Source organism: Schistocerca gregaria, chromosome 5, assembly GCF_023897955.1.
Source record: "Schistocerca gregaria isolate iqSchGreg1 chromosome 5, iqSchGreg1.2, whole genome shotgun sequence".
In the NCBI taxonomy this organism is placed as follows: domain Eukaryota; kingdom Metazoa; phylum Arthropoda; class Insecta; order Orthoptera; family Acrididae; genus Schistocerca; species Schistocerca gregaria.
Genome location: NC_064924.1, coordinates 7,619,705 through 7,644,181, shown reverse-complemented (window position 1 = coordinate 7,644,181; position 24,477 = coordinate 7,619,705). Strand labels below are relative to the sequence as shown.

At 43.4% G+C, this 24,477-nt stretch overlaps 1 protein-coding gene across 1 annotated transcript in view; it reads right to left on the bottom strand.

Moving 5' to 3' along the window:
• LOC126272661 (venom dipeptidyl peptidase 4-like) overlaps nt 1-24,477 on the bottom strand; it is a 317,380-nt gene that overhangs the window by 105,432 nt on the left and 187,471 nt on the right. Inside the window, exons 9-11 of the mRNA XM_049975673.1 lie at nt 16,002-16,165; nt 10,185-10,308; nt 2,236-2,462 (exon numbers count right to left, since the gene is read on the bottom strand). Of these exons, the coding sequence (XP_049831630.1) occupies nt 2,236-2,462; nt 10,185-10,308; nt 16,002-16,165 (515 nt within the window). The remainder of the gene's footprint in view (nt 1-2,235; nt 2,463-10,184; nt 10,309-16,001; nt 16,166-24,477) is intronic.

Below are 24,477 nucleotides of genomic sequence, written 5' to 3'. Positions count from 1 at the left end.
ATTAGCTTAGTGAGTAATACACAGTTAACGTATAGAAAGCGAAATGTTTTTGTAAACATGTGATCAATGCAATGTGAAAACGATGTGCATTCATCAGCTATGTGTAATTACTATAACATATTATAACACATGTCTCTTAGCCACTTCCAAATGTTTCACTAGTGTCTGAGTCGTCATATTTTATTTTCATATCAACAGTGATCTGCAACACGGAGTATGGAATCATGTACATGAATTTTAACCACCAGAAGATGGGCACAAGGGCAGAAACCAGTCGTGGGTCAAAAATCACCTGTTTTGACAGGTAGCGACTATTATTAATCTACACCCTGTAAAGGAACCGTCACAGAGTTCAGCTTCATCAATTATGAATAAAATACATTTAAATTGTATAAACCCATTAGGTTTTGGCAGATAAAGCTAATTTTAGCATGGCAGAAGGGCAAGGGAAACAATGCTTACTGGTCGCGTGAAAACAAATGACTCTTTCTGTTGTAATTTGAGTGTAAATCTGAAATCTACAGTACTTTTAATAATAAAGCGATTGACTTGTCGGATTAATAGTCGTACTGGCGTACCAATTTAATATGATCGTTTGTAGGCTTCCTAGCTGTAACTTATAAGTTACGCAAGAGTGGCGTTTTCGTGCTGGCTTCAGGTGTAGAACTGCACTACCCCTATCGCAATGCCCCGTCCGCGAGAGCACCGCCACGCCACGCCAGGTGCATAGCTTTAATTTCTTACACATTCTTACCTCAGACTTCAAGAGAAACACTTTTTGGGTAGTACTGGCACCATAGTAATGACATTGTGAAATAGGGATGGGAAGAACACAACGGTTAAAACTGATACCGGCATTTTAGCTCCTAATAACCAGTATTTTTGACGTTTGGTTTCGGTTATAGCATTTATTTTTTCTACTAACCGGGTAAAAACCAAAATATCTATTAGCCACAGCAGCAATGCAAAAATTTTTGGTTTTTAAATAAACCTTTTTGTAAGAAAGTGATTTTTATTCGTAAAATTTCCATTGTTTATAAATATTGCGTTATCGTAAAAAAAAACGGGAACAGCAGTCAGTTCTAGTTTTATAACAATGCCGACAAAAATGAGCCTTACACACATGGCATAAGAAATGGTACAGTAGTGTGCATGTTACAGTGTGGTGTGGCCTGTTAGATGGTACCTGTGTACATCCAGAGTGCAAGACCTGCCCCATCTGGTCGATTGCTACTTCTCGCTGTCGCCGTCGCACGTTAGATATATTACAGAGTGGCGTCATCCCTAGTCTGGTTCAAAATGGCTTTGAGCACTATGGGACTTAACTTCTGAGGTCATTAGTCCCCTAGAACTTAGAACTACGTAAACCTAACTAACCTAAGGACATCACACACATCCTTCCCCAAGGCAGCATTCGAACCTGCGACCGTAGCGGTCGCGCGGTTACAAACTGAAGCGCCTTGAACCGCTCGGCCACCTCAGCCGGTCCCTAGTCTGGAAAGATTTTATGAAGTGTGATATCAATGAAGTACAATGGTCCATTGGCTTCAAAAGGTTGAGAACGGGAGGAGCCTCAACAAACTTTCAACATAATATAAGAAAAAAACTTTAAATTTAACGATTCATTCATTGCTTGCAATAATCCTAGAAAGTAGATTGTCGGCTGCCTGTGTCTACGTAATATGTTTGTTTGTAGCCGCTGATTCCAGAAAAATTTATCCAAAAAGAAGCAGAACTCTGCAACGTCAGGTTTCACCCTTTAGCACTGACTATTCGTAATGCCTAAATACTGGTATGATCCTCGGTAACAACATGGTTTTTGAGTACACTTTCAAAACTTTATATGAACAGGAGAAAACTTTTGTTTTTTTTTTCTTTGTGCAGTATTCAAACAGTTGTCACTTTTAGAGAAAACCTACTAAGTTTCCTTTTATTTGGATATTTAATTCAATGTTTTGATCCTATGAATCTTGGAACTAAAGTAGTAAAAGTTTATTAATATTTGTTCGATTTCTACTTTTCCTGGAGTTAATAATAGCAATAAAAAAGTGAAAATCGATCATTTCAGAAACCGGTTATTCTGACCGGTTTCAACACACAGGTTGAAATGGCGTTGAAAAACCTGGTTTATCGGAGAACCGGTGGTTCCAGTCATAACCGCCATCGTTGCTTTGAAGAGCTACAGTCAACAAATTCTAACTATGTTAGCCAACGCTGCTGCTGGCTGCAACTTACACGTATCCCTTGGGATCCCAGCCGTAGATCTGTGTGACGGTGAAGCGGCCCGAGGTAAGGGGCTTCTTGTTGCCGTTTGTGACGGCCACCACCTGCGGGAAGCTGGCCTCTTCCTCGTCGTCTGGCTGTTCCTCCCAGGCTATCGTCACGAACGTGCTCTCATTGCCCGCTCTGAAGTGAGCCGGCGTCACCTCGATCCAGCCGTCTGGACGTGTCTCCTTGAGGCCCTGCTTCCAAAACACCATATGCACCTTAAACATGTCTCAAGACCACAACATCGTCACCATGGAACTACAGTTACGTGTATTAAGGGGACCTGGACCCCAGTGCATCTGGCATGGCTAATTTAACCGAACTAACTTTTATTTATTTGTCTTTTGAAGATGGGCTGTGGGAAATAACATGTTGGTTATCAAAGGCATTTCAGTTCAATGGTAATTATTGTTCAAATATTCATAGCTTACAAGATTAAATCAAACAGGACTTTCAACAGATGCTACTGGCAGTGATCTCTCATTTTCTATTGTTTTATCACAGGACTATGATAAAATGTCGATGTTATACGCTACAAACACTAAAATTTTTAAGTTTTTGCCTCCCAAAGTTCGTATGAAATCTTCGTTTCGAATCAAAAAAGGAACATTTCTGGGAACTGGTGTTTCAAGTTTAAACGTACCGGACTCTAGGAAGGAATTTACGAGTCCCTTGGTAACTCTTGATCTATGTTCCTTTTGGCAGATTTAGCCTATCTTGCATACCCAAACTGTTTTACTTATTCCCACCGTTCTTCCTTCTGTCCTATACGTGACAATAATAATTCCTTCGTAATAAGTAGCAATAGCATCACATACTCCAAACTACAGAGTGTAATACATTGAAGAGCGAAAGAAACTGTTACACCTGCCTTATATAGTGTAGCCCCCGTGAGCACGCAGAAGTGCCGCAGCAAGACGTGGCATTGATTCGACTACTGTCTGAAGTAATGCTGGAACTGACACCATGAATCCTGCAGGGCTGTCCATAAATACGTGAGAGTACGGGGGGATAGGGGTCTCTTCTGAACAGCACGTTGCAAGGCATTCCAGATATGCTCAATAGTGTTCATGTATGAAGAGTTTGGTGGCCAGCGGAAGTGTTTAAACTCAGAAGAGCGTTGCTGGAGCCATTCAGTAGCAATTCTGTGTGTGAGGTGTCGCATTGTTCTGTTGGAATTGTCCAAATCTCTCCGAATGCGCAATGGACATTAATGGATGCAGGTGATTAGACAGGATGCTTACGTAGGTGTCGCCTATCAGAGTCGTATGTAGACTTATCAGGGGTCCCATATCACACCATTACAGAGCCTCCACCAGTTTGAACAGTCCCCTGATGACATGCAGGGTCCAGGGATTCATGAGGAGGCATCCATACTCGTGCACGTCCATCCGCTCGATACAATTTGAAACGAGACTCGTCCCACCAGGCAACATGTTTCCAGCCATCAATAGTCAATGTCGATGTTGACGGGCCCAGGCGAGGTATAAAGCCTTGTGTCGTGCAGTCATCAACTGCACTACTGGGCCTTCAGCTCCGAAAGCCCATATAGATGTTTCGTTCAATGGTTCGTATGCTGACACTTGTTGATGACCCAGCATTGAAATATGTCGCAATCTGCGGAAGGGTTGCACTTCCGTCACGTTGAACGGTTATCTTCAGTCGCCGTTGGTCCCGTTGTTGCAGGATCTTTTTGAGGCTGCAGCGATGTCGGAGATTTGATGTTTTACCGGTTTCCCGTCATTTACGGTAAACTCTGATATGATCTGTCCCATCGCTCATGCCCCGACTGTAACACCACGTTCAAACATGTAAATCTTGATAAGCAGCAGTAACCAATATAACAACAGCAATACATACTGTTGTCTTATGTAGACGTTGCCGACCGCGGTTCCGTATTCTGCCTGTTTACTTATCTCTGTACTTGAACACGCTTGCCTACACCCATTTCTTTGACGCTTCGGTGTATAATCAACGAATGCCCGATTTCTCGGCGATTTAATATCTACGAGATTCCGGCCGAGCGCTCCTGGCAACTGTCTTAGTTGCTGCTACCATCCCCATATAGTCGCACTACCTTCTGTGACGTCGCTGGTGCTCGTTCCAGCGCCATACAGCGGAATGTTTTCGTTGTGCGTCCGCCGCGCCCGCTTCAGCTTTCTGACATATGGGTCCCAAGCCATGCTTAGTTGCACGCCACCGTCTTTATTGGGGGTGGTGTCACAAATTTTTATATTCCTCACTTCTTTTATTACGCTATTCCAGAGACTGTAGTCCGTGTAATAGGAGATGTCTCTTCGCTGTAGCATGATTTCCGTTTCCTACAGCATACTCTGCTATCGCTGATTTCTCATGGTACCGGTGGCGAAGATATGTATCGTGTTCTAGACAGCGCATAGTCTGTCCAGCATAAAACTGTACTAGTTTCTTTCACCGTTACGTTGACGAGACGTTCGTTGTCTGATCCGTGGACTTGAAAAGATTAGAGGGTTCTTGGGTCACATCAAGAACATCCATGACAACATCTAGTTCATGATGGAGTTAGAGACAGATGGTGCATTACCGTTCGTCGACGTCCTCGTCCACCGCAAAGCAGATGGGTGTTTCAGCTACAGTTCTTGTCCGAAACCCGCCCACAAGGACAGATATCTGCACACTGACAGCTACCACCACGTTGTATCCTGAGGAGCTTGGTGCGTCGAGCCGTCTCAGACGCTGAAAACCTGACGAACGGACTGTGCCACTTAGGGAAACTATTGAAGGAAAACGGCTAGAACAACCGCAAATAATCTTCCCGAAAACACGTAAACAGAAGGACATCGACGAACACATGAAGAAGCTTGCGATTTTTCCTTTCTGTGGCTCATGGAGACGATAAATTAGGCACCTCTTGAAGAGGCGTAAAAACGTTCCGTTCTTCAGGGCTCCAAGAAAAATTAGACAGCTCAGGAGGTCTCTGAAAGGTGATGTAGACCGCGGAACACCAGAAGTGTGGACGTGGGTGTGGGTGACGAGAGTTTTATGTTGGATAGACTGCGGGTGTTATTGAATAGGGCTGTGTAGAACACGAGAGATGCTTTCTCCTACGGTTCTCTGCGAAATCAGTGGTAGCAGAACATTTTCTAGGCAACGGACGTCGTATTGCATTCGAAGAGAGGTATGTTATTACATGGGATAAATGGTATAGTATAGTAAAAGAAGAAATCTAGATAAAAAATTTGTGAGGAAACCCTCAACAAAGACGGTGGCCTGTAGCGAAGCACGGCTTGGGACCCGGCCATCGGGAGGTTGAAGCTGGTCCGGTGGGCGCGCAATAAAAACATTATCTCATATGGCGCCGGAGCATACGCAAGTGATACCACAGAAGGCAGCGCGGCGGTATGAGGATGGCAGCAGCAACCGTAAGACACCACTTGACAAAGGCCGAGGAGATCTCGGCCGAAAGCTCGTGAATTATAGACTACTTCATGCGGCTGGTAGCTCGATAGAATTTCATCACGATAATATACTCTGTCTACAAATCTGCAACCTTCACATGGATTATGTTCCAGATGGACCCAGGCAGTTGATGCAAACACGATACACAGAAAGGCAGAGCATTTTTATTTGCATAACAACAGTCTATCACAAGCTGTCGTCGATCTAACAAGGCCACATTTCAGAGATGCGTCCGATATTGAGCTATTCAAGTCATGTCTTTATGGTGGTACACAGAATCGGAGCAACAGTGTGAAAAAACGGGTTTTCAGGTCCGCAAGGATTCCTTGCTCTGTATGTTGGAGCCCATGTCTCCTCACACACAACCTCAGCACTGTTATAGCTGGTTTCAGAAATGACAGCTGTTCTAGTTTAGGTTTTTTCTGCGCACCTGCGTCACACAGTTTTCCACAAACAATAAGCGTTCAGTAGCGTTCTGTACGCTCAGTTGTTAACGCCGAAGCCCGTGCGAGCATTAAACGTGGTGGTAGCGAGTTAGTTTCTGAATTTTTATTCCTTTTGTTGCGAAATGAAGTTGGCCATGGTGGTTGCGGTAAGCAAGAAATTATATAAGGGACAGTCAAATGAAAACGAGGCAGATGGATAAAAGTAAACCGTTTATTACACACACCAAAAAAACTTTTGCATCACCTCGGTTCCGATAATTCCGGAACCTGCACAGAAAATTGGAGTAGAGATCAACATAAACAACATTTCCGCCCTTTTTATTCCTCATGAAAACCACACATTGCATGTTGTACCACCATACAGCGGGACCTTCAGAAGTGGTGGTTCTGATTGCTGTACACACCGGTACCTCTAATACCCGGTAGCACGTCTTCTGGCATTGATGCATGCCTGTATTCAATATGACGTACTATCCAGAGGTTCATGAGGGCACTGTTGGTCCATATTGTCTCACTGCTCAACGGCGATTCGGCGTAGATTCCTCAGAGTGGTTGGTGGCTCACGTCGTCCATCAACAGCCCTTTTCAATCTATCCCAGGCATGTTCAATAGGGTTCATGTCTGGAGAACATGCTGACCACTCTAGTTGAGTGTTGTCGTTATCATCAAGGAAGTTATGGAGGCGCGAACTGTCGTCCATGAAGATGAATGCCTCACCCATATGCTGCCTATATGGTTGCACTATCGGTCGGAGGATGGCATTCACATGTCGTACAGCCGTTACGGCGCTTTCGGTGACCTCCAGCAGCGTTCGTCAGCCCCACACAATGCCACCCCAAAACAGCACGGAACCTCCATCTTGCTGCACTCGCTGGACAGCAAGGCATCCAGCCTCACCGGGTTGCCTCCAAACACGTTTCCCACGATTGTCTGGTTGAAGGTGTATGCGGCACTCATCGGTGAAGAGAACGTGATGCCAATCCTGAGCGGTCCATTCGGCATGTTACTGGGCCCATCTGTACCACCCTGCATGGTGTCGTGGTTGCAAAGATGGATCGCGCCATGTACGTCTTTGGGAATCATGCAGCCTATTGCGCACAGTTTGAGTCGTAACACAACGCCATGTGATGCACGAAAAGCATTATTCAATATGGTGGCGCTGCTATCAGGATTCCTCCGAGCCATAAGCCGTAGGTAGCGGCCATCCACAGCAGTAGTAGCCCTAGGGAGGCCAGAGCGAGGCATGTCATCGACAGTTCCTGTCTCTCTGTATTTGCTCCATGTCCGAACAAGATCGCTTCGGTTCACTCCGAGACTACTGGACACTTCGCTTATTGAGAGCCCTTCCTGGCACAAAGTAACAATTCGGACATCGAACCGCGGTATTGACCGTCTTGGCATGGTTGAACTATAGACAACACGAGCCGTGCACTCGTTCCCGGTGGAATGACTGGAATTGATCGGCTGTCGGACCCCCTCAGTCTAATAGGCGCTGCTCATGCATGGTTGTTTACATCTTTGGGCGGGTTTAGTCACATATCTGAATAGTCAAAGGGACTGTGTCTGTGATGTATTATCCACAGTGAACGTCTATCTTCATGAGTTCCGGGAACCGGGGTGATGCAAAACTCTTTTTGATGTGTGTATTTCAGAAGTAATCATCATACCTCTTAACAGATTTAGTCCACTACGAGGCAAGACTGTCAGCGCCTTAATGAAAAATGTCTGCGGTTGTCTCTGGAACCATGATGGTATCGACACGTGGTAGCCTTTGGCCGAAGCATATAGGTGGCCACTACTGTCTTTCTTCAGGGCTCCAAAAATGTGTTAATAGCGTGTGGGGGGGGGGGGGGGCTGTTTGGAGGATGTGTATGGGCTGAACACCGAAACTTCAATGTAGTCGAAAAAATAGGTACGCCAACTCTGGGGAAGTAATTTTTTTCTTTGACTGCGAGGGCCCATTTCTCAATGACTTTCTGGAACACGGCGCTACAATTAACGCACAGCAGTATCTAGACACTTTGCAAAAACTGAGGTGCGCCATCTTCTTCAAACGCTCGGAACGTTGACGGACGCCATCATACTGTTACAGAATAATGCTCACCCTCACGTTGCCAACGTCGTTTCGCTGCGGAATTTCCGCTGGCAAACCATTACACAGTTTCCATACAGTCCCTATCTCTCCCCATGGGATTTCCATATTTTAGGAAGTGTGAAAAGGTATTGTGGCGCAATCCTGGGTGCAATCATGGTTTCGTAGGCAACCGCAGAAATCTTTCCACGAAGGCGCTGGCCGTCTTGTGGTTCATCGGGATAAATGTATTAACATTTAACTTTACTTCCTTTTTGTCTCTCTGTCTCGTTTTGATTTGACTGACCCTTATACATTTTAGCGGGCGAGAGACGTAATTTGCAGGATACACGCTTTCTTCAAGTCCATCCATGCGTTTACCGGAACTGTCACTTGGAACCGGCTGCACTGCTATCCGTAACCGTAGCACGAGCTGCGCCGTCCGCCATCGTTCGTGTATCTGACTGCACCACCACTGTCCGCATTACCACGTAATGTCGTATTTAGATCTTTTTATGTCCGCAGACTACCTATTTGGGTCAGCAATGACATCTTCCGATCTGCAGAAAGACGTGGGAAGAACATTTCTATAACTGGTAATTGTCTACAGCTTAAAACAATAAAATAGGCCACAATAAGAAGTATTACCGACATGCATTTTAGATATGACGAGGCGTGCCTGTTTTAAAAACATGTCCTAATATAATGGAGCGTCGATGCCATTATGGGTCCAATATATTAGAACACATTTTTAAAGCAGGTGTGACTCGTCATATTTAATGTACATTATGTTCACACGTCAGTAATACTTTTTATTAGGCCCTATTTTACTGTTTTAAGCTGTAGACGATCTACTGGTTGTAAAAGTGCTTTCCCTTATTTTGCTACAGATCAGAAGACAATCATTGCTAACCGAAACCGGTAGTCTGAGGATCTAACAAGTTTGTGATCATAGAAGGAAATAAATTTATTGTACATTTTCTGGATCACTGTTCTATTCTCAACCACGTCGTGGCCTGTAGGTCTATTATTATTCGGTTATGTATGTACCTTCCTTGCACGTACCGCAAAACCTATTGAATAACACTTTATTAGTACAACCGCTTCCGTAAGTTGCATGCTCAGGTACGTAATCAAATCATTTACGGCGAAACGTAGAGACTATTGGACGCCCCAATCACTGTCATGTTTTGTAAAAGTCCTTACAAGGAACGGTATCCAAAGTTTTGGTCAGGTATTTAACATGGGTGTCTACCTCCTATTTCGACTCTTATTTCGACAACCACTCTTTTAAGGAAGTTTTGGTACAATATGAAGACTGATGGGGCGTCCAATAATTTCTATGTTTCACTGTTAAAGATTTGATTACGTACTGCAACCTTAGTGTTGTGCTAATAAAGCATTACGTGACAGCTGTGTCGGTTTTGTTTAAGAGAAATAAAAACGCTGTATAGCGTTGTGTTTGCATTGGACCAAGAATGTAATTTACAAAGCAAACGACAAAGAATTGCGTTATTCCTGTAAATTACCGTAGGTGACTTAACAGTTGACTATTGTAATATGTTAGCCAAATATGAAAACAGGTTCGACAGATATATTATCTGTGGAATAACGTAAAAGTTTCAGTGACAGATTGTTTCAGTGTACATGCTGTGACGGACGTGTCTCAGAAATTTTTAGAAAATAATTTAGAAATACATAGAATGAAGCTAATTAGGAAATTTGTCATTTGAAAGCGGAAAGTCTTTACTTCGTTCGTACACGAAAAACCCGAACACGAAATCGTCATTTCATGGGTCCAGATCCCCGTATTAGCACTTTTGTGTTAGTGTAAGAAGCGGACGCTTCACTTTCTGAACGAAATACACACACACACACACACACACACACACACACACACACACACACACACACAGAGAGAGAGAGAGAGAGAGAGAGAGAGAGAGAGAGAGGGTACGTACCCGGTAGATGACGCCAGAGCTTGTGTTGTAACTTGTGACCTGCACTACGTTGCCCACACGGTTTGCCCACGAAGCCAGCAGTGTGTCAGGGCTCGCCCAGGTGACAGAGTAAAGGATGTGGTCCCTGCAAGGACAAGAAATGATATGAAATGTGGTTTGTGGAGGTCACGATGTCAGTTTGGTGAAATACGAGTGCAAAGACAAGACAACAGCCCAATTCTGTAAGAGCTGAAACCGGACTCCACCGACAAAATGATAAATCATAATATTTTAGTATTAAAATAGATGTATCTGAATAGCATTAGAACAAAAGGGATGTTTTCTACAATTAATACACTATCCAGCAGTGTTTTTAACCAGTGCTACTCGTTAAGTATCGACGATGTTTTTGTAGTGACTTGAACTAATGGACCATTGTCGCAGATGCTGACAACTTTGTCGCAACAGCATCGACTGACTGTAAGACTGTCCACATCAGGTTAACTTAGAACTTTTGTAATGCATATCCAGTAAATTTCACTGAGAAAATTGAAGAATAACGCTCTTCATGTTAAATCCTATCTCCTCGATATTGTCATAAACCTCAGTAACGTATCTCGCCTAGGAGCGACGTCGCTTCTGTTGTAATGGAACGGAGTACCCTTGATGAATTTGCAGTCTGCCAGTTAACAAAAACTAATGTATTTCAAAACTGTGCCAGTTTCCTTTTTCGTGCAAAAGTGTCTGCATTAAAATAATCTCTCAGTAAAATCTGTTCATATAACAATCAGGGGCATGTAAAACATATGTGATTAGGATGAAAGTGTTATTACAACAACAGGAAAAATATTTGAACACACTAATAATGAACAATTAAAACTATATTTTCTCTACTTTTTCATGATTTTCTGTTCCTATTTCAGCGTTGCAAATTATTTTAATTTTAGGTTTAGAATTCAAAATTATTTTAAACAGTGAAATACTATAATCTTTATTTTTGAAGTTTATGAGTTGAGCAATTCGCATCTCCTGCAGAGGAAAATGTGCCTCCTTTGTGTGAAGTAACGTATTTTGACTGTAGTAGATATCTCACCTATTTCACCATGTAGCCACTTCCGTAACAATTATTTGCATCTTCCTTTGTTTAGTAAAGAGATTCTGCTGGTTTCGTGTACGAGCTGTTTCGTCATCAGACGTTTATTTAAGTACGTTACATAAGAAGCTCATCGTACAAAAAGTTAGTCACTCCAGTGCGCACTCGCAGATGAATCGTTAAGCCTTTGCAGATGGCGCAGCGATCGGGTCACGTGCTCAGCCGCGCTGTCAATTGCTTCTACGTGAGGAAAACGTAGTAGCAAGCAGTGAGACATTTACGAGTATGCTTCAGGCTGACATTGTACGTGAACATGGGTAAATGTAAGGACTTGACAGAGTGGCGAAAGAGGCAATCGTGTTTGGTCATGCCCGAGGACATACACTGTGTGAAGTTGACGAAGTTTTTGGTGTTTTGTGGAAGACTATTCGACGTGTCTCCAAGCAGTGGCGTAACACACGTGACCACGCTACGTCAGAACTGAGGTCGGAGAGAGATCCTGGCAGAGCTACCGGAAGCGCGTTTTACGGCTTGTGAAACAAAATCGCATCCAAATCCAATAGAAATAAGTGCAGGAATGAATGAAGGTCCATCCCCACCTGTTAGTGAGAGAACATTGTGGCGAAAATCGCACGCAATGAACTTTATTGGAGTCAGTTATCTCGCAAGAGGCCGTTCTTCACACGGGCACATAATGCTGCGGGACGGCGCTGTGGAAGCAATCATCGAACATAGACAGCAGCTGATTGGCACATTGTACTGTTGCTTACCGAATCACGTTTGGGCCTATATTCAAATGAAATCACAATGCACCGTAGGCCAAATGAACCATTTCATGCTGAACGTATGGAAGATCAGATTCAAGCCAGAGATGGGTCTGTGATGTTTCGGGGGCGTTTTTCCTGTCATGCATTGGGTCTACTAAGAGAGGTGGCCACTAACAAAATGTTCAAATGTGTGTGAAACCTTATGGGACGTAACTGCTAAGGTCGTCAGTCCTTAAGCCTACACACAACTTAACCTAAATTATCTTAAGGACAAACACAACACCCACGCCCGAGGGAGGACTCGAACATCCGCCGGGACCAGCCGCACAGTCCATGACTGCAGCGCCTTAGACCGCGTGGCGGTGAGTGCAAGGTTTTGTTCTTAACACCAATTCCCATATTAATTTTGAATAGCATTAGTGTGAATTGATTTTTCTATAATACATTGGTACAAGCCTGCACAATATCATTCGCGCGGTGCAATAAATTTCAAAAGCACACTGTGAAATAAACTCCAGTAGGCTAGAAACAATATAGTTAAAAGATGTTTAGTTTTACCGCATTTGCGTAACCAAATACTTAATAGTAATTACTTCCGAGTACTATTACTTGAAAATCACGTGTACGTATGAGCATTCCATTAAGAACTAAGTAATCTATGCAATAAAATATTAAGTTAGCTGCGGTAAAACTATATGTACAGTATCTCTCTGGAACTTTAGAACATATAATCAGGTACGATAGTGAACGGGGACTAGAAAACTGTAGGGTAACATCAAACGTGTACCAAACAATGACGGTCCAATTAATCGTACTTAATTAAAATGGTTCAAATGGCTCTGAGCACTATGGGACTTAACATCTGAGGTCATCAGTCCCCCTAGAACTTAAAAGCAATTAAACCTTACTACAGACATCCATGCCCGAGGCAGGGTTCGAACCTGCCACCGTAGCGGTCGCGCGGTTCCAGACTGAAGCGCCTAGAACCTCTCGGGTACTTAATTATTCAGTGTTGTAAATCGTACTTGCTCATCAAAGTGACGCAGTGCAAACTACTTGCAATGAACATTGCAAGGTTGTAATAGGCCATTGCTCAGAGCGGCACACTATTGCACGTCTTGAGTAGGACAATCATCAGTGAAACTGCAAAGAAGCCGACTGGAGGTGAGTAGTCTGACCTAACGCGACATGATTTTGTGTTTTCAAATAATGAAGGGCGTGGAGCATAGAAACGTCCCAATGAAGTGGTTGACTCTTAGTGTATGGAGGGTGTGGTTTAGACCAGATAAGTTCCTCTGATGTATTAGAGGTGGTTCTCGTAACATGATTTAGGCCCACGCTTTCAGGTTATCGTGAACATCAACCAGTATTTCAACCTTCTCGGTGGCCAAATGTTTATCTTTAATCAACAGCTGTGAGAGGAGTCTGCTGTAGACATCGCCCTTTTCCAAGATGTCAACATCCGGGCAGCCCACCTACGTTTCTGGTTTGATGAACACTGTCATCCAATCGCACCTCCACCGGACCGCTAAGTCACATGAACTTACTCCCATAGGAAACGGATATGTCCATCTGAAAGGCTGAGTGAAAGGGGGGAATCAACATACCCTATTTGATGCATCTATCTGATCTAATCACCAGTGAGAGGAGTCAGCTGATTTTAGCGGAAGCAACTCATCTACATGTATTGAGGCCATTATGAATGTTATAGACCGTGTTAAAAGGTGATAGCGTGATATCACGTGTAAGTGACTAAATTTTTATCTGGTGTTTCGTGTCAACAGTGTGCTATATGTTGCTATCGCTGTGTTCCTCAGTACGGAAACAGTAGATAGATGCGTAGGGGAAATGAGTTAGTAGCAGAACACCGAGGTCTTGTCACGTGCTGCCGCAACAGTTCAAACTAGTACAGCAAACCTTGGAAAGGCTTTGAGGCCCCTGTCACGCAAGGAGTGAGGTTTTCACTTATGTAGGGTGGCCAACAAAGCACTTACTGATTTTACCATTAAATAATATGAAAGAAAAAGACCGACAGAAGAATGTAACGAATGGTGCGTTTATTGCCAAAGCTATAAGAATTTTATACATAAGTTCGGAAGTAGTAGTTACAAATGCTGCCAACAGATGGCGCTGTAATAGCAAAACGTAATGTAAATCGATAGTACCCCGAAGAAGTGGACGATCACTTCAACCACCGAAACGTGATAGGAGGTCAGCATTTTGAAGTGAGAGGTTGAAATGGTGTACGTTATCGAACAGCATGCGTTTCTGGACTACCGTATTATGGCAGCAATGCACAGTTTTGAGTTTCGCGATAACCGGGAAGCCCAGATTCGAGTCGCAGTCCGGCACAAATTTTCAATGCCGCTGTAGGTTTTTCATCGGTACCTATTATAGCTAAGTTTAAATTCGGGAATAAATTACAATACTTGAAAGTATAGTTAGTAATCAGTTATAAATATTATCTGCTGTTATTGCTCTCCGATTGCAGCAAACTATAACAGACGTAAAAGATATTTGAAAGTGTAATTCGTTTTACTCTGGAGTGACCAGCAAGACGAGGCCGAGCAGCACTAACCGGGACGCTCATCATCATCATCATCTTTGACTCATTTTCTAGCCCTACGCAGACTTGATACCCACTGTTACACCACTTATGGTGACTTATGTCACTTCAAATCCGGCAACGTTTTTCTGAACATCACTCAAGCTGAATCGTATACTACTTGCGAAATTTAACAGTTGTAGAAATACTACCCTAGATTTCTTAATCTGCAAATGTACTACACTGACGAAAGTTCCATACTAGATAACCTAAATAAAAACCCTTTCATGGAAGATTTTTTGTCATCATTCAAACACTTCCACCAAATTAATTTATTGTAACGAGAAGCTTCTCAGCAGAAGTATCGAATCAAAAGTTTCTGACTTGCTTTTTAAGAGTATCTGGTACTAAATGAGCATACAGGCTTTCTCGGCGAATTTAGATAATGGTTTGTCAGCCGAGTCGTTCTGCGGCAACGTTTCGACAAGTTTCCTACTCTTCGTCTTCAGGTGAAGATGACGAACAGGCAAACAGCAACGCAGAGGGCGACTGAGTTTCGCTATTGCACCAGCGAGAGCGCTGCCGGCGGGCAGTTTGGTATAGTTACAGTACGCTATATATTGCGGAACGGAGGACGTTTTCACCAGTCTGCGACAGCTCACCTGAAGATGACTGGTAGGTGCCCAGTGGAAATTTCTTGCGAAGTATTGAACGACGACCGGCTGCAAGCCCCACATTTGATTAAACAGTCAATTCGCCGGGAAAATTTGTAAAATTCACAACAGGAATTTTGCCGCAGGACGTTGCCTGAACTCTGCTGGTAACCCGAGAAGACTTCTTCATAGCCGACACTAGTTGATCGAAAAAGTGGAAACTGGACTCACCCTGTTGAATGCGTGGAATCTGCGTTATTGCTGAGAGAGATAACGAGAGATCAGAGCCGAACTATGTCATTTATAGTATCGTACAGGTACACCTAGTACTTCCCCTTCGTTTCCAGTTTCTAGGGTTTAAACAGTTATGATTGCGACTAAAACTGAGACGTGATTCATGTTCTCTCGTTGCTTGTCGTACGACGAGTCGCCTGAGCGTCGCATCGCGCGACCTTTATTGCAAGGTGTCTAATCGCGTCGTGTATCGTCTTAGTGTGAACCGCACCTAATATCTGCAATTCTTGGTAACGAAATATTCGGTTTTGTTTGTCTGTGGTTCACAGATGGGGCACACTTCCAACTGAAGAGATTTCTGAATAAACAAAACTGGCGATTGTCGAGTTCCGAAAATCGCATTTGCGTGAGGCGGACCCTCTGCCTTCTCATACAGTTGCTGTCTGGGCTGCGGTATTGTTAATTTAATTTAAAAAATCAGCGAGTCCTTTGTTGAGTACCCTGTAAACGGTAGAGGAATCATGGCTAGGAAGAAGCGTGACTCACTCTGATACGACGTCCGTGGGAGCGGGTAGTACCATGATGGTGCCCGCCCGAACCCGCGCTTGCGCACTTGCGCGGCTTCCTTTGCCACTGTTCACTCTTGCCCTGGTCGCCCCACCGTCGACGACGGCCACTTTCAGCTGGACCGTCGGGTTTGTCGTGCCAGCCTGTAACACCAGTACCAACCTGCAGCGAAGACATCACAGCACAACAGCAACAATTATCAGTTTCGCCACAACTAGAAACTTATCTCGCTATTGTAAGGTGCCGTAAAACACACAAATGTGAGTGATGTTATCCATAGCTACGAGTATAGAGAGTCAAGCATCCATCGTTTGGCAGTTGGCTCTTACACAGCGGAAGTAAGTTAAGTATGGTGAATCTCCTTGTCCACAGTTGGGAAACACAAATATAGCAAAGGATAAAAAATTCGTTACCTTGCTATATTTTTGGAAAATATCGGCGAAATTGGAAAATATATTTAAATCATACAACCAATAGTTGGCATTCCAATAGAAAAACTAAACACACACTACACATTTATAAATATATCTGATTGTTTCAGACACGTCCAAAAGAACAGGTAAACACTCTGAAGAGCCAACGAAACTGGTACACCTGCGTCATATCGTGTAGGGCCACGTGAGCAAGCAGAAGTGCCGCAGCACGACATGGTATGGACTCGACTGATGCCTGAAGTATTGCCGAAGGGAACTGATACCATGAATCCTGTAGGGCTGTCCATAAATCCGTAACAGTACGAGGGGTTGGAGATCTCTTCTGAAGAGCACGTTGCAAGGCATCCGGATATGCTCAATAATGTTCATGTCTGGGGAGTTTGGTGGCCACAGGAAATGTTTAAACTCTGAAGACTGTTCCTGGAGCCACTTCTGGACGTCTGGGGTGTCGCATTGTCCTGTTGAAATTGCATTCCGTCGCAATGCACAGCAAACATGAATGGATTTAGGTGATCACGCAGGGTGGATACGTACGTGTCACATGTCAGAGTCGTGTCTAGACGTATCAGGGTCCCATATCACTACAACTGCACACGCCTCACACCAGCCTGAACAGTCATCTGCTGACATGCAGAGTCCATGCATTCACGAGGTTGTCTCCACACCCGTCCATCCAGTCCATACAATTTGAAACGAGACTCGTCCCACCAGTCTATATGTTTCCAGACATCAACAGTCCAATGTCGGTCGGTGTTGACGGGCCTAATCGAGGCGTGAAGCTTCGTTTCGTGCAGTCATCGATTGTACATGGGTAGGCCTCCGGCTCAGAAAGCTCATATCGATGATGTTTCGTTGAATGATTTGCACGCTGACATTTGTTGATGGCCCAGCATTGAAATCTACATCAATTTGTGCAAGGGTCGTCGGACTTCTATCTTCAACGATTCTGTTCAGTCGTCGTTGGTCCCGTTCTCGCAGGATATTTTTCGGCCGCAGTGATGTCGGAGATTTGATGTTTCACCGTATTCCTGATATTGACGGTACTCTCGTGAAATGGTCGTACAGGAAAGTCCCCACTTCATCGCTACCTCGGATGTTCTATGCCCCATCGCTCCTGCACCGACTGTAACACAACGTTTAAACTCACTCAGATTTTGATAATATGCCATTTTAGCAGCAGTAACCGATGTATTAACTGCGCCAAACACTTTTTGTCTTATATACCGAAACCAACGCCGTCTTCTGCCTGTTTAAGTATCTCTGTATTTGAATAGGCATGCCTATACCAGGTTCTTGGCGTTTCAGTGTAAATACTCCTTTATGGCCATTGAGATCGTTTTCTTGCAGTTGCATTCTCTCTTCCGAACTCTAGCAGTTATCAGTGTGACGCTGCGCGCAATAAATATGTACAGGCGGCACTACATAAGCAGTGTGCGACAAATTGAGGAGGGAAGCGCGCTGACTCATGGTCCGGATCTAACGTGCACTGAATTCATTTCAATGCCAGATTGTCGACAGCTTCAGACTTCCTACTTAATTTCATCATATCTAATAAGATATACTTAAAGATGTAAGTCGGGAATAGGGATAGTAAACTAGAGCATGCGTGAACTTGTTGTTGTTGTTGCGGTCTTCAGTCCTGAGACTGGTTTGATGCAGCTCTCCATGCTACTCTATCCTGTGCAAGCTACTTCATCTCCCAGTTCCTACTGCAACCTACATCCTTCTGAATCTGCTTAGTGTATTCATCTCTTGGTCTCCCTCTACAATTTTTACCCTCCCCTCTGCCCTCCAATGCTAAATTTGTGATCCCTTGATGCCTTAGAACATGTCCTACCAACCGGTCCCTTCTTCTTGTCAATGTGTGCCACAAACACTTCTTCTCCCCAATTCTATTCAATACCTCCCCATTAGTTGTGTGTTCTACCCATCTAATCTGCAGCATTCTTCTGTAGCACCACATTTCGAAAGCTTCTATTCTCTTCTCGTCGAAACTATTTATCGTCCATGTTTCACTACCATACATGGCTACACTCCATACAAATACTTTCAGAAACGACTTTCTGACACTCGATGGTAACAAATTTCTCGTCTTCAGAAACGCTTCCCTTTCCATTGCCAGACTACATTTTATATCCTCTCTACTTCGACCATCAGCAGTTATTTTGCTCCCTAAATAGCAAAACTCCTTTACTTCTTTAAGTGTCTCCTTTCCTAATCTAATTCCCTCAGCATCACCCGACTTAATTCGACTACATTCCACTATCCTCGTTTTGCTTTTGTTGATGTTCATCTTATAACCTCCTTTCAAGACACTGTCCATTCCGTTCAATTTCTTGTCAAAGTCTTTGCTGTCTATGACAGAATTACAATTTCATCGGCAAACCTCAAAGTTTTTATTTCTTCTCAATGGATTTTAATACCTACTCCAAATTTTTCATTTGTTTCCTTTACTGCTTGCTCAATATACAGATTGAATAACATGGGGGAGAGGCTGCAACCCTGTCTTACGCCCTTGCCAAACACTGCTTCCCTTTAATGTCCCTCGACTCGTATAACTGCCATCTGGTTTCTGTACAAATTGTAAATAGCCTTTGGCTTCTTGTATTTTACCCCTGCCACCTTTAGAATTTGAAAGAGAATATTCCAGTCAACACTGTCTTTCTTCAGAGATAAGACGTAAGGTCAGTATTGCCTCTCACAGAAGAAGAAAACAGAAGAGCAACAACACAAGAAGATGATGATTAGAACAGATCAAATAAGGATACAAAGAATTAAGAGGTGAACTCGGATGGAGACATGCTCAGTCATGAAAGTGAGTTGTAAGCTGTTTCACTGTGTCAAGAGCGCAAAGAACAGAGTGACGCCTCAAGTCGCTGTGTGGTCTGCTCCATACAATTTCATCTGCGAGAGCTAGTTGCCTTGGTGGGGAGCAGTGAACCAGTTTTTAATTTGATCCTTAAGAATGGTTGGGAGCAGTGAGCTAGTGAGCTACCTTGCAATCTGGTCCCTGGGAGTGATGGGGAGCAGTGAGCTAGTGAGACAGCCTACTTTCCAATCAGTGAGAGTGGTGGGGACTGCTCAGCTATTGGGAGGGAAGTGATGTTTGGATCACTTTTTGACATGATCTTACCACGCAGGCGCCAAAGGCCACAGCTTTTATGATCGCTGGCAACACTTTACAGACGTGACGCTAAATCAAAGGATAAAAGTAACAACTCACTCAAAAGCATGTAAATGTTCACCTGTTTCCACCACTGGCAGCGCGGTATGTTTACTTGTGCTAGAGGGCAGTTATGGCACCTTCTCACGCACGCATTGTGGGCCTTCTGCGGCCTATATAGGGGACGCCGCTTCCACTGAGAAGTCAGTTCTGGCGAGATCGTGTACCAGCACTCTCACCTGATGATGGCACCCAGTTGGACCATGGAAATATTGTGTCAAGAAGACGTTATGATCTGGCTGCACACCCGAGTAGAATATTATCAATTGTTTCCATTAGTCCTTGCTCAGTATAGAGATTGAATAACATCAGGGATAGGCTACAATCTTGTCTCGCTCCCTTTCCAACCACTGCTTCCCTTTCATGCCCCTCGACTCCGGTAACTGCCATCTGGTTTCTGTACAAATTGTAAATAGCCTACTGCTCCCTGTATTTTGCACCTGTCACCTTCAGAAGTTGAAAGAGAGTATCCAGTCAAAAGTTTTCTCTATGTCAACAAATGCTAGAAACGTAGGTTCGCCTTTCCTTAATCTACTTCTAAGATAAGTCATAGGGTCGGTATTGCCTCAAGTGTTCCAACATTTCTGCGGAATCTAAACTGATCTTCCCCGAGGTCAGCTTCTACGAGTTTTTCCATTCGTCTGTAACGAATTCGCGTTAATATTTTGCAGCAGTGGCTTATTAAGCTGATTGTTCGGTAATTTTCACATCTGTCAACACCTGCTTTCTTTGGGATTGATTATTTTATTCTTCTTGAAGTATGAGGGTATTTCGCCTGTCTCATACATCTTGCTCACCAGATGCTAGTTTTATCAGGACTGGCTCTGCCAAGGCCGTCAGTAATTCTAATAGAATCTTGTCTTCTCCCGGGGCCTTGTTTTGACTCAGGTCCTTCAGTGCTCTGTCAAACTCTCCACGTAGTATCGTATCTCCCATTTCATCTTCATCTACATCCTCTTCCATTTCCATAATATTGTACTCAAGTACATCGCCCTTGTATAGTCCCTCTATATACTCCTTCCACCTTTCTGCTTTCCCTTCTTTGCTTAGAACTGGTTTTCCATCTGAGCTTTTGATATTCATACAAGTGGTTCTCTTTTCTCCAAAGGCCTCTTTAATTTTCGTGCTGGCAGTATCTATCTAACCCGTAGTGAGATAAGCCTCTACATTCTTACATTTGTCCTCTAGCCATCCCTGCTTACCCATTTTGCACTTCCTGTCGATCTTATTTTTGAGACGTTGAGACGTTTCTATTTCTTTTTGCCTGCTTCATTTTACTGGGTTTTTATATTTTCTCCATTTATCAATTAAGTTCAATATTTCTTCTGTTATCCAAGAATTTCTATTAGCCCTCGTCTTTTTACCTAATTGTTCCTCTGCTGCCTTCATTACTTCATCCCTCAGAGCTACCCTTTATTTTTCTACTGTATTTCTTTCCCCCGTTCCTGCAATTGTTCCCTTATGCTCTCCCTGACACTCTATACAATCTCTGGTTCTTTCAGTTTATCCAGGTCCCAACTCCTTAAATTCCCACCTTTTTGCAGTTTCTTCAGTTTTAATCCACAGTTCATAACCAATAGATTGCGGTCTGATACCTTTTAGTATCTCCAGGATTCTTACATGCATACAATCTTCTTTCATGATTCTTGAAACAAGTGTTAGCTATGATTAAAGTATGCCCTGTGCAAAATTCTACCAGACGGCTTCCTCTTTCATTTCTTAGCCCCAATCCATATTCACCTACTATGTTTCCTTCTCTCCCTTTTCCTACTGTTGAATTCCAGTCACCCATGACTGTTAAATTTTCTTCTCCTTTCACTACCTGAATAATTTCTTTTATCTCATCATACATTTCATCAATTTCTTCATCATCTGCAGAGCCAGTTGGCATATAAACTTGTGCTACTGTAGTAGGCGTAGGCTTCGTATCTATCTTGGCCACAATAATGTGTTCACTATGCTGTTTGTCGTAGCTTACCAGCACTCCTATTTTTTTTTCGTTATTAAACCTACTCCTGCATTACCCCTATTTGATTTTGTATTTATAACCCTGTATTCACCTGACCAAAAGTCTTGTTACTCCTGCCACCGAACTTCACTAATTCCCACTATATCAAACTTTAATCTATCCATTTCCCATTTGAAATTTTCAAACCTACCTGCTCGATTAAGGGATCTGACATTCCACGCTCCGATCCATAGAACGCCAGTTTTCTTTCTTCTGCTAACGACGTCCTCCTGAGTAGTCCCCGCCAGGAGATCCGAATGAGGGACTATTTTACCTCCGGAATATTTTACCCAAGAGGACGCCATCATCATTTAACCACACAGGAAAGCTGCATGCCCTCGGGAAAAATTACGGCTGTAGTTTCCCCTTCCGGCATAAGAAGTCAGCCTCATTCTGCCAACGGCCTTGTCAAAGAGGGCGGAGGAGCGGATAGAGGTTCAGGGCATTCTCTTGTCCTAGGGGTGGGAAATTGCCCCTATAAGCGGAAGAATCAGCAATGATCAACGACTTGAGGATGCAGAAGGCAATGGAAACCACTGGATTAAAGACACGTAACGTGTATCCACAGGACATGTGGCCTGTAGTTGAAGAAGTGTCATGATGATCTCTCCATTGGCAAAAGATTCCGGAATAGTCCCCCATTCGGATCTCCGGGAGGGGACTGCCAAGGGGGAGGTTACCATGAGAAAAGGATTGAATAATCAACGAAAAGATAACGTTCTACGCATCGAGGCGTGGAATGTCAGAAGCTTGAACGTTGAAGGGAAGCCTAGAAAATCTGAAAAGGGAAATGCAAAGGCTCAATCTAGATATAGTAGGGGTCAGTGAAGTGAAGTGGAAGGAAGACAAGGATTTCTGGTCAGATGAGTATCGGGTAATATCAACAGCAGCAGAAAATGGTATAACAGGTGTAGGATTCGTTATGAATAGGAAGGTAGGGCAGAGGGTGTGTTACTGTGAACAGTTCAGTGACCGGGTTGTTCTAATCAGAATCGACAGCAGACCAACACCGACAACTATAGTTCAGGTATACATGCCGACGTCGCAAGCTGAGGATGAAAAGATAGAGAAAGTGTATGAGGATATTGAAAGGATAATGCAGTATTTAAAGGGGGACGAAAATCTAATAGTCAAGGGCGACTGGAATGCAGCTGTAGGGAAAGGAGTAGAAGAAAACGTTACAGGAGAATATGGGCTTGGGACAAGGAATGAAAGAGGAGAAAGACTAAACTGAGTTCTGTAACAAGTTTCAGCTAGTAATAGCTAATACCCTGTTCAAGAATCACAAGAGGAGGAGGTATACTTGGAAAAGGCCAGGAGATACGGGAAGATTTCAATTAGATTACATCATGGTGAGACAGAGATTCCGAAATCAGATACTGGATTGTAAGGCGTACCCATGAGCAGATATAGACTCAGATCACAATATAGTAGTGATGAAGAGTAGGCTGAAGTTCGAGAAATTAGTCAGGAAGAATCAATACGCTAAGAAGTGGGATACGGAAGTTCTACGGAATGACGAGATACGTTTGAAGTTCTCTAACTCTATAGATACAGCAATAAGGAATAGCGCAGTAGGCAGTACACTTGAAGAGAAATGGACACGTCTAAAAAGAGCCATCACAGAAGTTGGGAAGGAAAACATAGGTACAAAGAAGGTAGCTGCGAAGAAACCATGGGCAACAGAAGAAATACTTCAGTTGATTGATGAAAGGAGGAAGTACAAACATGTTCCGGGAAAATCAGGAATACAGAAATACAAGTCCCTGAGGAATGAAATAAATAGGAAGTGCAGGGAAGCTAAGCCGTAATGGCTGCAGGAAAAATGTGAAGACATTGAAAAAGATATGATTGTCGGAAGGACAGACTCAGCATACAGGAAAGTCAAAAGAACCCTTGGTGACATTAAAAGCAACGGTGGTAACATTAAGAGTGCAACGGGAATTCTACTGTTAAATGAAGAGGAGAGAGCAGATAGGTGGAAAGAATACATTGAAAGCCTCTATGGGGGTGAAGATTTGTCTGATGTGATAGAAGAAGAAACAGCAGTCGTTTTAGAAGAGATAGGGGATCCAGTATTAGAATCGGAATTTAAAAGAGTTTTGGAGGTCTTACGGTCAAATAGGGCAGAAGGGATAGATAACATTCCATCAGAATTTCTAAAATCATTGGGGGATGTGGCAACAAAACGACTATTCACGTTGGTGTGTAGAATATATGAGTCTGGCGACATAGCATCTGACTTTCGGAAAAGCATCATCCACACAATTCCGAAGACGGCAAGAGCTGACAAGTGCGAGAATTATCACACAATCAGCTTAACAGCTCATGCATCGAAGCTACTTAGAAGAATAATATACAGAAGAATGGAAAAGAAAATTGAGAATGCGCTAGGTGACGATCAGTTTGGCTTTAGGAAAAGTAAAGGCACGAGAGAGGCAATTCTGACGTTACGGCTAATAATGGAAGCAAGGCTAAAGAAAAATCAAGACACGTTCATAGGATTTGTCGACCTGGAAAAAGCGTTTGACAATATAAAATAGTGCAAGCTGTTCGAGATTCTGAAAAAAGTAGGGATAAGCTATAGGGAGAGACGGGTCATATACAATATGTACAACAACCAAGAGGGAATAATAAGAGTGGACGATCAAGAACGAAGTGCTCGTATTAAGAAGGGTGTAAGACAAGGCTGCAGCCTTTCGCCCCTACTCTTCAATCTGTACATCGAGCAAGCAATGATGGAAATAAAAGAAAGGTTCAGGAGTGGAATTAAAATACAAGGTGAAAGGA